The sequence below is a fragment of the Schistocerca serialis genome, chromosome 4 (assembly GCF_023864345.2).
Source record: "Schistocerca serialis cubense isolate TAMUIC-IGC-003099 chromosome 4, iqSchSeri2.2, whole genome shotgun sequence".
NCBI lineage: Eukaryota > Metazoa > Arthropoda > Insecta > Orthoptera > Acrididae > Schistocerca > Schistocerca serialis.
This window is the reverse complement of record NC_064641.1, coordinates 395068594-395086115: the sequence shown is the minus strand read 5'-3', so window position 1 is coordinate 395086115 and position 17522 is coordinate 395068594. Positions and strand designations below refer to the sequence as shown.

At 38.6% G+C, this 17522-nt stretch overlaps 1 protein-coding gene across 5 annotated transcripts in view; it reads left to right on the top strand.

The window, feature by feature from the left end:
* LOC126474916 (uncharacterized) overlaps positions 1 to 17522 on the top strand; it is a 408277-nt gene that overhangs the window by 220350 nt on the left and 170405 nt on the right. For all 5 annotated transcript variants that reach the window (XM_050102418.1, XM_050102416.1, XM_050102417.1 and 2 more), the window contains one exon: positions 14467 to 14752. In XM_050102418.1, coding sequence (XP_049958375.1) covers positions 14467 to 14752 — 286 coding nt within the window. The remainder of the gene's footprint in view (positions 1 to 14466; positions 14753 to 17522) is intronic.

Here is a 17522-nt window from a genome sequence, read left to right as displayed (position 1 = left end):
GTGTACTTGAGTAGAGACTGTCATGGCTGTATCCTGCATTGTTGAGTTGGGTCCTTTTACGAGGATACTTGTATCGTCGGCAAACATTACTATTTTTGCTCTGTTGTTAATTGTAATTGGTAGATCATTAATGTATATCAGGAAAATTAATGGCTCAAGAATTGAGCCCTGTGGGACTCCATACTTTATATTTCCCCAGTCTGATGTTAATGCTGTTCCTGTCCCCCTTAAGACAACCCTTTGCTTCCTGTTCTGAAAGTATGATTCTAACCAAGTCAAAGATTTGTCTTTAATGCCATAATGTGGAAGCTTTTTTAAGAGTGTGTTGTGATCTACACAATCAAATGCCTTGGCATGATCACAAAATATCCCCACTGGATACCTTTTGTAATTTAGTTCATCTAAAATTTCATGTGTTAGGTTAAATATAGCTCTGTCAGTGGAGAAGCCCTTACGAAAGCCGAACTGTGTAGGAGCCAGTAAGCCATTTTGTGTCGTGTGACTATAAATCCTATCATACACTATTCTCTCAAATACCTTTGAGAATACTGGCAGCAGAGAGATGGGCCGATAGATGGATATTTCATCCCTTGCTCCACTTTTGTGGATTGGCATCACTACTGCATGTTTTAATCTATCTGGAAACACACGAGTTTCCATAGATTGGTTACACAAATAGCACAATATATAACTGATTAAGTCTTCTCATGATTTTAGAATCCTACTTGATATGCCATCGTATCCACAGGAATCTGAGTTTTTGAGTAATTTTATGGTTTTTTCAATTTCTTTAGGGGTTGTACTTCTGAAATGAAGTGCTAATTAGATGTTATTTGCATGTGGTTAAGTAGTTCAATAGCTTCTGTGTGAGCCTGTTTATTATGGTTCACTGTTTTTCAGCTACAGAGAGAAAAAAAGTTGTTCAAATCTGAGGCTGCAGCTTTGTGTTTATTATTGTCAGGTTTTATGTTCCTATATGTCTCACTTTTTATGATGTGCCATATGGTTTTTATTTTATTGTTTGAATTGCTAATTTTTTGTGCATAGTGCAACTGTTTGGCCTTCTTGATTACACTTGTTAGAATTTAACAGTATTTCTTGTAATGTAACTTTACTGCTGGGTCTGTACTAGTCCTCCGTTGTACATACAGATCTCTCTTTTTGTTACATGGGATTTTTATGCCAGTAGTTAGCCACTCTTTCTTTTTACTAAAGGTTGGTTTGATTTTAATCTGTCTTTGGGGGAAAGAAGCTTCAAAATGTTTAAGGAATAAGTTCAGGAATGAGTTGAACATCCCATTCACTGTGTCAGCCTGGTATACTTCCTCCCATTGTTCATGGCATAAACTATTTCTGGACAAGCAAGTAGATTCAGCATTTATTGATCTAACATGTTTAACTTGGTTACAATGGCCATGTGTTGTTTCTCTGCTGGCAAGTTTTAGGGTTGTCATTTGACCGTCATGATCAGACAGACCATTTGTTACTGCCCGTGTCATCACTTCATTGTAATTTGTGGGATCTAGCAACAGATTATCAATCAGGGTCTTGCTGTGCCCATATACTCTTGTTGGGAATGAGATCATGGGGAGCAGATTGAAGGTTAACAGTAGTGATTCTAATAATTTCTGGTTGTTATTTTTTGTGAGTAAGTTTATGTTAAAGTCACCACATACAATGACATTACTATTGTTTCTATAAAGTTTAGTAAGAACTGTTTCTAGCTGAGAGAGAAATTTTTGAATGTCTCCCATAGGTGACCTGTAAAGTGTTACTATGACCAGGAACTGTGTTTCGAGCTCTAATTTGACTGCACAACATTCAAAGTGCTGTTCAATACAATATTTAGATACATCTGTAACTTGTGACCTAATAGTATTGTGTGTGTAAATTGCCACACCGCCTTGTCTTAAATTGCTCTGACGGTAGGAAGAATCAATTTTATAACTATTTAAATGTAGCTGATTAGTTTCTGTGGCTTCCAAGTGATGTTCAGTTAGGCAGAGCACATCAGGAATAATTCCATCTGTGTCAGCTGTTTCTTGCAGTGAAAGCATCAGCTCTTCTTTTTTATTCAAAAGACTTCTTATATTCTGATGAAATATTTTTAAACAATATAGCTTATCAATTGTATTTTTAACTGGTTCCTTACTGTTAGTTTTCACACAAGTTAAATTATCAAAAGGTACAACATTTAAACTGTGCTCTCTTCTGTTCTTTAGCCTAAAAAATATCTTATTTGAATGTTGACTAATACTGGAATGTGCTGCTGTGGAAAAAAATCACTATTTTTCTTTTCTGTGGTTGGCGATGAAACAAATTTTGTCATTACTGTTGAATTTGTAGTAAAACTGTTGCCTGTGCTTATTTCAATTAGTTTTTGTGCTAGGAACCTTTTCCCAAGACTGTTCAAATGAAGCCCATGTGAGGTATGGAATCTTCGACCAACACCACTTACATCTAGGACATTTACATTTTTAAACTGTTTACATACATTTGAGAGCTGTTCATTTGCAAGTTTGATCTCTCTGTTCACACAAAATGAGTGAGGTAAGTCGTACCTCTGTGGAATGTTTACATATATTACATTTGTGTGTCCTAGATAACACAAGCACTTCGTTAGTTCTTGCTACAGGAACTAGCAGGAGCTCAATATTCCTCCAAGATAAGCCTTTCCCATGTTTACTTCATTACCATTATATAAGCAATTACATAACTCAATATTAATCAACACATATTTTAACCTATATAAACATGAATGATTTCCATTTAGCATTGCCAGTCCTCTTACCACCTGATAGTCTTTGCAAAAACCCCTGGATTGTCATCCTATGTTTTCTGTTACCTGTCTAAGACTATTCTTTGATTTCCCAAAATATGTGATCTAATACACCAAACCCATTTTTTTCTACAGCTGGGCTAAGTCCCCCCCACCTCCCCACGAGCGCTACCCAGAAGCATAACTCATCTCTTCTTATTCTGTTTTGCTCCCAACTTATCAGTAAGGTTTCTAGCATTGTTTTGCTACATTCTATATTCCTGTATGCCTGTATAAAACTTTCTTTTTCTCTGCAAAATCTGTTGGTTAACCTTTTATACCTGTACAGGCATGACAATGCCACAAAACTCTCCTGTCAGTACAAATGTCAGTACTCTAGTCTGCAGTGATTATTTGAGCCAGAAGCTGTGGAGCTACATTCCAGAAGAGGAAATACTTGATGTGTGGATCAATCTGCATGGAAGCAGATAGTTTGAACACCACACAGAGACTGGCATGGAGAAAAACACAACCAGCACTTACAACCGAAACAACTGGCAAGCAGAACCAAGAGCTTGATGTGATGCGAAAGCTAGGTTCTCAGTAGTCCTCAACAGCAAAAATTAGTGACAGCACACAAATAGTTGCTGTGGACATCGTGGAGGGCAGTGTGGCTACATACAGAAAACTGAACAACACATCTATCACCAGTTGCCTCATGATTTTTTTAAAAAAGGCCTGTAAAGCTGATGTGCACCCATAACCAAGGGTGTTCCGGGACTGGCCAAGGAAAAAACAGACATGGTGGCACAGCCTGGTCCTGTGCATAGGCTGTGCAAGCTCACACAAAATGTTCAATGTTATGATTTGTCACTGGTCAGTAAATATGTTGTCATGCCAAAGCCTTGTACAAGACACATCCCAGTGCTATGCATGCATGCAGTACATGAGCAGATAATGCCAGAGGGACAGATTGTCAATTTTTCTCCTCTGTAGCAATGAAAAGGACCCCCTGGGCAACATTGAGTCAATTGCGCAATAGGGAAAATGTATGCCCTGGTGAATCTGCTCCTAAAGGAGTGCACTCATGCTGTCCGGTATGGACTGCTGAGATGATTTTCCAGAAAAACAGGTCAGCAGATATGGCAATTACAACCTTATGCTCTGCCACAGAAAAATCCAGCAATGTTTACTGCAAGGTATCATCATTGAAAAAATGAGAACCTCCTGTCAATCAAACTCAGAACTGGGTTTCACTGGCAACAGCAATAGGACATCTACATTAGCATGCTAGATGGTGGACTGGTAACAGATGTCATAGCAATAATTAATGAGAAAAAGTGCCCACATCTCCAAGTAGTGGGCAATCCTGTATGGTAGCATGGAATGAGGGCCGAATAATGAAATCAGTGGCTTGCAATCAGTGATTAGGAGGAACTTGCTATGCATAAAAGCCATGAAACTTTTTAATGTCAAAAATAATAGTTGATGCTTCCTTTCCCACCAGCAAAAATTTACTTTACACTGCTGAAAACATCTTTCATGCATAAGTGCTCGGCTGCTCAGTGCCATGCCATCTGTGTTCTGATATGATAGGACTGTACCAATACCATACTGGCACACAATGGTGGCCAGAGTTAACGGCTTACCTGGGATAAAAGAAGCCTTACAGAGAGTGGAGCCCAAACATTGCTTGAGGGAGTGGAAAGCCCATTAAGAGGATGGCAGATGTGCAAGGCCTGGTCAATGAATGGTAGGTACTCTTGCCAAAATGGACAGGAGCTCCTTCAGATTCTTGGGTGCCAGCATGTTGACAGTGGCATTAGTGTGATCATCCACAGGGATGAAATGATCTTTGCTAAGCACATGTCTCAGAAAATAAACTTTTGAGGAAAAAAATACATGCTCCAATTGCAATGAAGGGCACTCTCCAGAAGGCATTGTACAACTGCCAACAGATTTCATAAATGCTCATCTCCTGTGAAGCCTGTGATCCAGATGTCATTGAAGTAATTGACACAACAGGGAATATCCTTAATCAATTGTTCCAAATACCTTTGATAAAATCCTTGGACAGATGAAATTCCAAAGGACAAGTGACTAAACTGGTATTGCCGAAAGGCTGTGTGGACAGTATTAATAGTAACCTCAGACTATTCGCAGATGATGCAGTTATCTAGAATGGAGTACATTCTGAGCAAAACTATAGAATTATTCAGTGAGACCTTGATAAGATTTCAAAGTGGTGCAATGATTGTTGTTTTAAACGTTCTAAAGTGTGAAATTGTGCAATCTACAAAATGAAACAATATAGTATTCTATGAATACAATATTACTGAGTCACAGTTGGAATATGCAAACTCATTCAAATATTGGGTGTTAACACTCAGTAGGGACATGAAGTGGAATGATGATAAAGGCTCAGTTGTGAGTAAAACAGATAACGTACTTTAGTTTATTGGTAGAATACTAGGAAAGTGCAGTCATTCTACAAAGGAGATTGCTTACAAATCACTTATGTGATGCATCCTAGAATATTGCCTGAGTATGTGGGACCAGTACCAAATAGGAGTAGCAAGGGATGTTGAACTTATACAGAGAAAGGGGGGTATGAATGGTCACAAGTTTATTTGACCTGTGGGAAAGTGTCACTGACATGTTGAAAGAATTGGACTGGCAGTCTCTTGAAGATAGACAGAAACTATCCTAAGATATCTACTGACACAGTTTCAATCACCAGCTACAAATGATGAGTCTAGTAATATATTAGATCCCCCTATATATTGCTCCCACATCGCTTGTGGGGATAAGATTAAATTAATTACAGAAGCATTTAAACAATCACTTTTCCCCACACTCCATATGTGTGAATGAGAAAAAGCCGTAATAACTGTTACGGTGGGATGTACCTTCTGACATGCACTTCACAGGGGTTTACAGAATGTAGATGTAGGTGTAGGACATGTTGAGCACTAAGAAATGTTGGGAAGCAGAATTCAATGGCAACTGCAGATATACATTGCCCAAGTCAGTGTGGGAAAAATGCTGGCCCACTAAGAACTTTGGCAACAGCCCTAGTAACTGTTACAGTGGGATGTACCTTCTGACATGCACTTCACAGTGGTTTACAGAATGTAGATGTAGGTGTAGGACATGTTGAGCACAGAAATGCTGAGGAGCAGAATTCAGTGGCAACTGCAGATACACGTTGTCCAAGTCAGTGTGGGAAAAATGCTGGTCCACTAACAACTTCGGCAACAGCTGCTCCAGATGCAGAAAGGGTGATGAGTCTGTTTAAAATTGCCACAAAAGTGCACAGCACCATCTGGCTTCTGACTCACAACCAGAGGGGTGGCCCAATGACTAGATGAAGTAGAGAAAACAATGCCAAGTTGTTGCCAACACTACATCTCAGACTTGATCTTGTCGCAAATGGTGAAGGGAATGGAATGTGGATGACAAAAATGAATGTTCTACCCGACCAAAGGTGTTCTGAAACAGCTCATCATAAACCTTAATAAAAAGACCAAATCTTGAAAGGTTCTGAATGGGACATTAATTAAACTTAGTCAATGATCTGGAATCCAAAAACAGAATAGGTGTCTAGCTCAAAAATATTTTGTGGCAATGTTGAATTTGCCACTTGACAATGTAAGTTTTCATTCTATATTCTTATGACATGCTGAGATGGAGAAGTGCCCACACAATGAAATATGCTGTTTACTATAATACACTTCTTTACACAGCTGTCATTGCAGCACAGGGCAGCTCAAAAGCCTGCAGGTGTGTAAGTTAATTTTGTCAGCAGAACACATTGGGGTACTGCTTGTGGGGCTTTCAGAGACATCCACTGAGTCCAGCAAAAACACTAGCATCTCCGACAACCACCTTGCATCTCACAAACTGAGGCAAACTGCATACTTTTCAGCTGACATTACACATGGCATCTAGGTACGGGCAGTTATGCCTAATGTGCACCAAAGACGATCGGAGGAGGACCACTGACTTGCCTGATTAGTGGAAAAAGATGCGGAAGGAAAAAGATGCCAAGAGCCTGCAAAACGTCATGAGCAGGGAGATTCACTCTTTGACTTACTTGTACCTACAAAGCTCGCCATGTGCAAAGATGGGCAGTGTCATGAGGTCATTGCACTCGAATCATCATTGCGTCCTCACAGAGTGGCTCAGCAGAAGGCAAATTTGCCTGGCTAACCCCTCTGGGAACCAGAGCTGTTCACCATGCATATCTGATTTTGCCACCTGCCAGTTATCGTAAAGTACGTTGTTTGTTGCTGCTGTAAGTTCAGCAATCTGGGCAGCTTTGGCTAAAAAATGGTTGGACAAGGCCAAGTGTCGTAGTTTGGACCGCAGGATCAGGGACTAATTAGATAATTATGTTGCTAATTAGCAAGTTCTTATACAAGATACCACATTGGGAACACTGAAACTGACACTTGGCAAGAGACCTCACAGTCTAGGCAGTATATGACTGCCCACAGTATTTATGATGCTGATTGCACTGCAGCTTTGCCACCACCACATGGGTTTGATGCCCAGAATACTGTCTGAGCAGCTGACAGGTTTCCACAAAGTTAAGTTTCTGGATTAGAAAAGAGCTGAGAATTTGTATGATGTTGTGCCACCCTGCACCATTGGACAATAACAAGACAACGTTATCAGCTGGATCAATGATATGCCTTATTGGCAGTGCAGCAAGAACTGGTGCAGGTAATTCTCCCACCTTTCCGTAGCCTTGTCAAAACTAGTGAAAAGCGTGGGGGGGCAGGTGGGAGAAAGCATCTTTGCAGGCCCCTAGCCCATCACCATTGCTGTGTGAGAGCAGATCAGTTCCATGCTGTGTTGGCGCCATTCCTGCAGTTGCTCCTGCTTCAGCTGTTATTGTTGCTTCTGTAGATGCAACTGTTCCTACCATCATTGCAAAATGCTGGGTTCACAGTGACCACAAATTAAAACCATCAAAAAATAAAAGTGTCATATGTATAAGGACATCAGTCACTACTTTTGTACCTGAACAGGCATGGTGATGCTCTGAAACCATACTGCCAGCACAAATGCTATAAGAGAAAAAACTTGATCTTCAGGTCAGTCTGCAGGGGAACGGAGAGTCCGAATACTGCATAGAGACTGGTACAGAGAAAAGCACAAAATGTGATCAGCGCGAATGACTGAAACAGCTAACGTGCGGAATTGAGAGCATGGCATGATATGAAAGCCAGATCCTTGTTAGTCAATCTCAGCATAAAGACTGACTGGCCCAGCCAATCGTTACTGGCAAGTAAGCACATGGATCAGTGGTTCTGTCCATACTTCACTCTGTGCACGCAGTCTGTAATAGCTTTTGGCACTACTCTGCTATGAGACTCATGCCAGCTCACCTGAGTCCATATATGTGTCTGCTGGCAGGGGTACTGGATAAACAAATTTCAAATTTGCTTCTAAAATGTCACATATCCACCTTTCGCTTGCCACCTTTGCGCCCATTAACTATTGTTATTCAGATTTTATTAAATTTCATGATTGAGATTTCATGTCTTCTAACACTGTATTGATCATGTTGTTCTGTTCTGTAGCTCCATAGTTCAAGTAAGAACTTCGTTGAGTATCCATTCTTTTCTCCATTGCTAATGCTCCAGTTGAATTAAAAGCTACAATTTTTGTGGAACTCTCCCAGTTTGTCTAATCTATGGTAACATCCTCCCTTGTCACACAAGCTGAAAAGAAATACACACTTTTTGCACAGTTTTACCTTTTTTATCCCAGCTCTATCATGTCCATCAGTGGTATTACACTTAAATTGTATTCATATTAACAAGAAATATTGGAAAGCAGCTTTTAATCTCATATTTATTTAATTTCTTACAAATGTAAATTCATATTGATCCTATGGGCATAGTGTCAACAAGAGACAACCAGATGTTGGATGGTTACCCTAGAGTGGCCAACACATTGCAAAACATGGGGTCATTGTCTTGATAAAGAGAATGTTCATTCTCCAGATTCTCAGGCAAAATGTCTCCATCACCTACTTAGCAACCATACGCATATCTACTGAATGGACAGTGTAGCCTGTATTGAAAAATAGTACAGAAATGCTCAGGATGACCTCATCACCAGGCAACAGTATCAAAAACATTTGCCTACTCAGCCAAAACCTCAGGAACCATGTGAGTGAGTAGGATCTGCACATTGCCCAGTCCTGCGGTCTATGTGACTTGTCTTGGTAGACACACTGTTAAATTTCCTCTAAGTTGTTGAGATTGGTCCCACCAGCGCAGAGGTTGCCATAAAAGTCAACACTAATAATAATAATAATAATAATAAAGATTTTATTGTCTTTAGACCATTACAGCAATTGACAACGTCAAATGAAGTTACAATTTATAATACGGTGTGATAAGGTATTGACTACTGAAATATTTTAGCTTATATTACAATAAATGTACAGTGGGTCATCTGTTGGATTACTGCATTTTACAGTTGGAGAATTCATTGATATCATAAAACGGGTGGGCAATAAACCATTCATGCAGTCTTTCTTTGAATGTATGTTCAGGAAGATCCTGTAAAGCATGTGGCAGCTTATTAAATAGTTTGTGCCCTGTGGCTTCATAGCTATTTATTGATTTTGATAGTCTGTGGTAAGGCGTGTATATGTGTTTGATGCTTCTTGTGTTGTAACAATGTACATTTTCTCTACGTTTCACATCTTGTAGGTTCTTCTTCGTAAAGATTAAGACATTGTATATATAGAGGTTTATTACTGTCATAATTTTTTGTTTAGTAAATAAGGGTTTGCAGTGAGCCTTACGTGAAGAATTTGTAATTATCCTAATGGCTTTCTTCTGCAATAATAGGATGTCATGTATATGACTACAATTACCCCCACAAGATAATGCCATAGGATATTATACTTTGGAAAAATGCAAAATAAGATGATCTGATGTATGTTTCAGGTTCACAATTTCTGAGTTGTCTTAATAAATAAATTACTCTAGATAGCTTACTACTAATATAGTTTACATGTTGGCCCCAGGATAACTTTTCGTCTAAATAAACTCCCAGGAATTTAACAGAACTAGGGTCATCAGATAGTGGCTTGTCTCTTAGACTGAAGATTATCTGCTGAGTTTTATTTTCATTTAGCAGGAAACCATTTGCTCTGAACCAATATGCTGCATGAGTGAGTGTATTTTCAGCACAGGTTTTAAGATCATTAAGATTGTTACTTCTATGAAGAAAAGTCGTATCATCTGCATACAATACAGTGGTGGATCTAATAAACGAGGGGAGGTCATTGATCATTATCGGAAACAGTAAAGGCCCCAGTACAGATCCCTGAGACACACCTACTTTAACATTTTCTATGTTTGACATTTCCTTACCAACACAAACTACCTGTTTACGGTTGTTGAGATAAGCTTTTAGTAGTCTGACACTGTTTCCTTTGATGCCATAGAATTATAGTTTCTCTAGTAGTGGCGTGTGCTCAACACAGTCGAAGGCCTTGCTTAGGTCACAGAATGGGACCTGAGCAAAGCCTTTGTTCTCAAAAACTTTGTGGATGTAACTGACTACCGTGTTGATTGCATCAATGGTCGACAGATTCTTCCTAAACCCGTATTGTGTAGCATTAATTATTCCTAGATTCTCAAAGTGAGATGATAATTGTTGCTACATGATGCATTCTATTACCTTGGAGAATACGGGTACTATTGAAATAGGCCTGTAATTAGATGGAGAGTCTTTATCTCCCTTTTTGTATACTGGGACGATCCTAGACAGTTTTAACTCATCAGGAAAATATCCCTCAAGTAAGCACTTGTTTATGCAATGGGTTAAAGGGTACAGAATGCAACCACACACTTTTTTTAGCAGGTTGCATGATATGCCATATATATCTAAGCTATCAGATGATTTCAGTTGTTTTATGACCCCTTGTACATATGTAGGCGATACTTCGGAGAAGGTTAGCATGCTTGTATTTAGTGACTGTCTACCCCAATTTTGGGAGAGTAACTCTGATGGACTAATGTCTGGTTTGATAATTAATAAAAAACTCATTGAGTGTTTGTGGTGGGATATTAATTTTGTCTTTTTTAGTATCTGTGGCAGCACTGTTAATTACTTTCCAAGCGGTTTTGCACTTATTGGTGGAATTATGCATGCTGTTGCCATTGTAGATTTTTTTGGCTTGCAGGATGGCTTTTTTGTATTCATTCCTGCATTCCACATAGGCTGATTTGGCACAGTCAGACTTCATACTATTGTATATGTTGTACAGTAACAAAACTTGTTTCTTTAGATCTGTCAGCTGTTTAGTGTACCATATATTTTGTCTGTTTTGAGTTCTGGATTTGTGGCTGCTGTCCATTATTTTGATTTTCTTTATGGGAATACTATGGTTAAATAGAGTCAAGAATTCATTAAAAAATCTATCAAATATTATTTTGGCTGGCAGGTCATTACTTGATGTGTAATGTCCATCGACAATGTGTTAATTTTATCCTCAGTTACGGGTCTGGTAATCACAACTGTTGGGACAGGTCTGTTTGCATTGCTCCTATTGAGGGGTATCTTACTTGCATAATTTAGAGATACGGAGTCATGGTCAGAGAATGGGAACACTACAACTTCGCATGTGTTTTCAGTGGTCTGAAGTTTACAAAGATGTTATCTAAACATGCTTTGTTTCTTGTGGGCCTGTTATTAACAAGAGTGCGCCATAAACCCTTTTCACAGATAACAGCCCACTGTTCACAAATTACCACTTCAGGGACTTTTGATAGGAAATTACGGTGACTATTTGGTGACTCCCCAGTTCCATTATGCAAATCTGAAGTGAATGGTCAGAATCTATAAAAAGCACATGAAGAAGACCATTGGGGATTGGTTAATGGAAACAGCTGTGACATTATTCCTAAACACATAGTGGTCAATCTAGTAAGTGAGGAATATCCACTGAAGATGCTGTACAGGTGGTAACAGTCGCATGTTGCTGTACATGCTTTACCTAATGTTGTGATCCCAACTCGGCAAAGCCTTAGTAAGTACAGTACTACATCAGTGCCAATGGTTGTGTCTGATATCTGGACATCAACCATGATATGTTCCTGTCGATGATGTACACAGTTGCCCCTTTGGGAAAAATTTTCAGCCATCATGTGTGCTGGCTGCAGCTGCGATGACTTTAGCAACATAAGCCACAGGTTCCTCCAATGCAGTCCTCTTCAACTGTATAGAAAATATAATGACCATATCCGTGGATTCCTACAGCTTTGCCCATACAGACTCTGCCTTTCTTTGCAGGGGTGCACCAATCTGTCATCGCCCTGCATGACAATGAGTCATATGATCTGGGAACTTCTATCAGCATATACTATTCCAGAAGCCCATTTGGCATACTCCCAGTGTCGAGCGTGTGTGTGTGTGTGTGTGTGTGTGTGTGTGTGTGTGTGTGTGTGTGTGTGTGTGTGTGTGTGTGGGTGGGTGGGTGTGTGTGAGGGGGGGGGGGGGGGGAAGTATCATCTCTGAACATTGACCCATAGCAGATGTCTTGGGCAGAACAGTGCTAACTGAAACACTTGCACACCACCATCTCATCCCCACCACAACTGAGTCAGTGCAGGGTTGGGCATGTTTATCCTTCTGTGCCAACTACATGGGGGGATTGGGGGGGGGGGGGGGTTAAATCATTTATATCAGTTGAAAGAAGGTATAGGTTTAGATTCCCTGCCAGAAATAAACATCATCTACATCCTGGAGTTGCATCCACAGCATGACAGCAGTACTCAGAAAATCATCCATTGTAGTGTCACAGGGGATAATCTCATGGTATAGATTGCCTCAAAGCAATGGCCATATCACAATTCACTTCATTTGTAAACTACACTGTGTTGAGTTTCTTCGATGTTTTTTCCATGTCTTTACCGGTTATTGGACCTTGGATTATGTGGCTGGCTACTGATGGAAAATTGCATGTGTCATGATTATGATGTTGACACCTTTGGGACTTGTTGTTCACTGCATAAAACAATTTGGCTTGAAAATGAAACCAATATTTGGCTGTATGTGTGCTGAGACTACCTGCAATAAACTTGACATACATTCCATCCCTAAATCATGTAATTACTTATGCTGATGGATTTGCGAGAAGGTTAAAAAAAGAAAACATGAGCTAAAGAACTCTTTTGACAAAGTATCAGAAAGCAAATATGAATGTAGGGCTAGTTTTAACAAAAGATCAAACCTATTTACTTCATGATGCTGCCATTTTGCAGAAGGCATAATGCTGTGGATGCAACTTACTTGGTGTGGGATTGTGAGATGAAAGATTAGCTGCAATGGCATGTGATTATTACTGAAGTAGTGCTTTTATATACCAGATAATTACAGCCTGCTTATGTTAATAAATCACTGCTGTGCACCTTTGAGTGATATAAAATCACACCTGAAAGTGTAAGAGCAGACTCACAAATGCAATAAATTTCTAAATTTTGAACTAATTTTACTATTTACACATCAATTAACATCACATATAGATCACCCTACATGAGTAGCTGAAGACTGAAGAAACAGTGGTGAGAAAATTTAGTGAAATGGAAATCTTTCACACCTGCTTCTGGAATAAGGAAAACAAAGTTCTTCAAATTAAAAATTTGTGTAGTTGCTTAAAATATTTTCGACAAGGCCCAAACTCTTGTGACACAATAGCATGTAATATTGTTTTTCATGTGGGTAGTGCATTAAATATATACATGTACTGGTACTGCACTCTACTTCTGTAAGGTATAGCAAACAGCTAGATCTAGTGCTAATCTATAAAAGTGTACAATTATGAAAATATTTCTACATTATGAAATTAAAAGAAAAGCAGCTACTTTGAAAAAAAAAAAAATCCCTTGCACTTCCTCTTACACCGCTCAGCTGTTGTTTTTATCAGTTTTTACAATACTAAGCACATATGTAATTTAACTAATTTGATAGAACACCATCAGCTATATACATGCTAGAAAAGTTAACATCTGTTTGATATGAACATTGGTGTCAACTGTAAATTCCATCACAAAGTCAAAATATTCTGATAAGTCATAGGAATATCTATTCGGACAGATTTTGAATATCTGGAGATTTCCAGTTTCCTGCCTGATGTCTGCAAAATATAGAAACCTATTCTGAACACTTGAACAGTTATACATACTTTATATGGAAATCATACAAGATGGGGCAAATAAAAGTGGCCCAAATAAGTGGATGCGAATGGACGTGAATGTATGCATATAATCACACCCCAACAGGGAGCCATAGAGGCCTTCTTGAATTGAAAAGGCCGGTATGGTCCCATATAAATATATATGTTTTTAAGAGACATATACAACTTTTGGTAGTGTAACACGTTCCTCATAATATTGTTTTTCATGCATACTGATTTATGATACATATATCGTCACATCTGCTAGTAGTGATATAAGAAGAAACTGCTGCAGTTGAAGCTTGAATGGGGAGGACTCATTAACCACAATGATTATTTGTATGACTTATTGCTATACTTTTTTTTCATTTTGTTTATACAGGAAAGACAAGAAGCAACTGCAACTTTCTTCAGTTTGTGTTTAATCCTGCATCCATTAACCACAATGATTATTTATATGACTTTGTTGCTATACCTTTTTTTCATTTTGTTTATACAGGAAAGACAAGAAGCAACTGCAACTTTCTTCAGTTTGTGTTTAATCCTGCATCTGCAAAAGAAGGACAAACTGTTGGTGACATTGATAAACGGTTGGGTAAAGTGCAGATTTCAGGCAGTCCAGACTCCAATGTTATAAACACCTACCATGACTCAGAGTTAACATCTGTACCATTTGACTTAACAACAGGGCAACGGAGCCTGTACATTGTAATATTTGACTCAAAACACCCAGACAGTTTTTTAGCATGTGCAAGAATTAGACAAATAACTCCTTACACACAGAAGTAAGTAATTATCCCAGTTAATGTCAAAAGCCATAAAATTTGTAATAATTTGTTAACGAATATACTTAGAATATAATCTTACAGTAGCAGCAGATGATTGCATCTAATTTCACTTAATAATTTGCTTCCTGTTTTGTAGCCATAAAGAAGAAATGTTAATGTTTGACCATGAACTATAATAGTAATTCAATGCACACAGAATTGGTGTGCTGTATGGTATACAGGAGATGCTCTGCAGAAATTTTTAGTGCCCCAGTAAGACACTTCTAATTCAAAGGGTGAAAAGGTGAGCCAGAACTGAAGGTTCTCAAGTCTAAAGGTGCACTCTTACTACCAGTGATGCCACAGCTATCTGGGATGTATCAGACAAGGAAGTCTGCTGTCTTTAATTAGTTTGGAGGAAATGCATTCATCAGCATATGCAGTTAAAGTAATTCAGGCCATCGTCTAGTAGTTACAGCCTCCTGTGGAAGCAGCACAAGTACAGGCCTAGCAACATGTACACTGATTTTTTTTTCAGTATTTCATCCTCCTCCTACTGACTCTTGACTATAGCTTCATTTGCTGACAAAGATGTTACCCTCCATTCCAAAATTGTTTAATCATGATAAATCTTGTTGCCCTATTGTTTAGATAAGTATATGAAATGTCATAAATAAGGTCACAATACAGCAGTGTAACTGCAGAGCCAACCAAACTCCCATCCACCATGCTCTTCCAGGAGAATGGAGATCAGCAATATTACTCTGCAGCCAACAGGCCCAGATATGACACTTCTGCATTTATAGTGGTCCCTGGATAGGTACACAGGATCAACTAGCCACCAAAGCTCCAGACACTCTTAATAATCCAGAGCTATACAATTAGCTTTGTTCATCTGCATTATCTAGTGTCCCATACATGTTAATCAGCCTTAAAAACCATTTAATCCCAAAGAAAGAATTAAAATGTCTTCATGGCTTTTGGTTTTACATTTTATGAGATGGTTAAACACATTTTGAAAATGGTTCCTTTCCAGTCTCTTGATAGTTGCCGCCAGGAATTCAGTTTCAGTGCCTTTTTACACAGGGTTTGTATTGTGTGACAAACCAGATAATACAGGGTGAAACCAGATAAAACAGGATGTTTCAAAATGAAAATACAGCTTTAAGGCTTTGTAGCATTTATTACATTTAACTTACAATTATAAATAATACAGCAAATGAAAGAGCAACTATAATAGTTTATCTTAAAAGTGTTCAATGTGAGCACCATCTTCATACATCGAGTCCATAGGTTAGTTTTTCCAAAACTTTTATCACTATGTCTATAATAATTGTTGCAACAGTGCTGTTTCTGAAGTCGGATAGATCAGCCGGTAACAGAGACATATACACATCATCCTTTATAAACTCCCAAAGGCAAAAATCGCATGGGGTCAGATCGTATGTGAACATGAAGATCATATAAAACCAGCTCTATTGTCCAGCACCTTGCGACCAATCCAGCGGTCGGGTACAACGTCTTTTAACCACTCGCATGCTGAGTTATGCCAGTGATATGGTGCACCATTTTGCTGCTGAGGAACACCAGTTACAGTTGCTTCACCAAAAAAGTCAAGAGGAGTCTCGTTGCAACTGTACCATCTCGTGGAGATTTGCTTACCCCCAGATACACACGTTATGTGCATTCACATTTCCATTTAGGTTAAAATTGTCATCTCATGCAGCAAAATTTTGTTTGCGAAGCTGGTACATAAACCATAGTTTGCAGGCTTTAGAGCTTGTAACAAATGTGAATAACAAGGATGAACTGATTTTTTGGGACTACCCGTGATAGACTCTCACTTGTTCAAGATGTTTTTCATTCATTCTTTGTTGTTCCGTACTCTTCCCTTTTACACACAGGTATAAAAGCAAATCTGTTTGAGTTGCTCTGTCATTTGATGCGTTATTTATAATTATAAGTTGAATGTAATAAATTCCACCAAGCCGTTAAACCCTTATATTCCTTTTTTTAAACATGCTGTATACACAAGGAGCCAGTGAACCAGTCATGCCAGTAAAACAAGTAACGCCAATGTTATTTGTCATCAAGTAACCTATTGCCAAATTAATACCTCAGTAGTGGCTAAAGTAAACAAGGGTTAACAATGTTTTTCCACCAAATGTTACTTTAGCTATAAACCAATGCTTGTTAGAGCATTTGTAGTGTGTTGATTTGCCAAACCCTTCTTAGAAACCATGCATTACTATCAATAAATTTATGACTGTGGTATAATATGTGAAGAAGATGTTCAAACATCTGTTTACATCCCGTTAGTGATTAATACTTATTCCACTGCTCAGCCTGAGAAAATTTGCTCCAAACTCATCAAGCAGAAGCTTCTAGATTGATCTGCTTGAAGCATGCTTGGAAGTGCCACTTAAGAACATCCATTATGTTAAACAGTAATCAAGAGACCGTTCATGCTATACAAAAAACTACCAGTCAGTATTGCTAATACATTCTTTCGACATTAACTTATGCTTATTTGATCTTTCCTCTTATGTTTCAACTACCTGGATGACAATGCTACTAGATTCAAGCAGTGAAAACACCTCAGTTCTCTTTGTATGATATTCCAGAAATTGCAGGACTCTGACCTATGGTATAACCTTTGTAAGTGAGTGTTTTTCCAAATAAATGTAAGATATGTTGACTACATTCTAAGCAAAGAAGGCATATGCCCCAAAGTAGCAGAGAGTAGTTGCCATTAATAAATTTCCTTTGCTCTAGAACTAAAAAGATT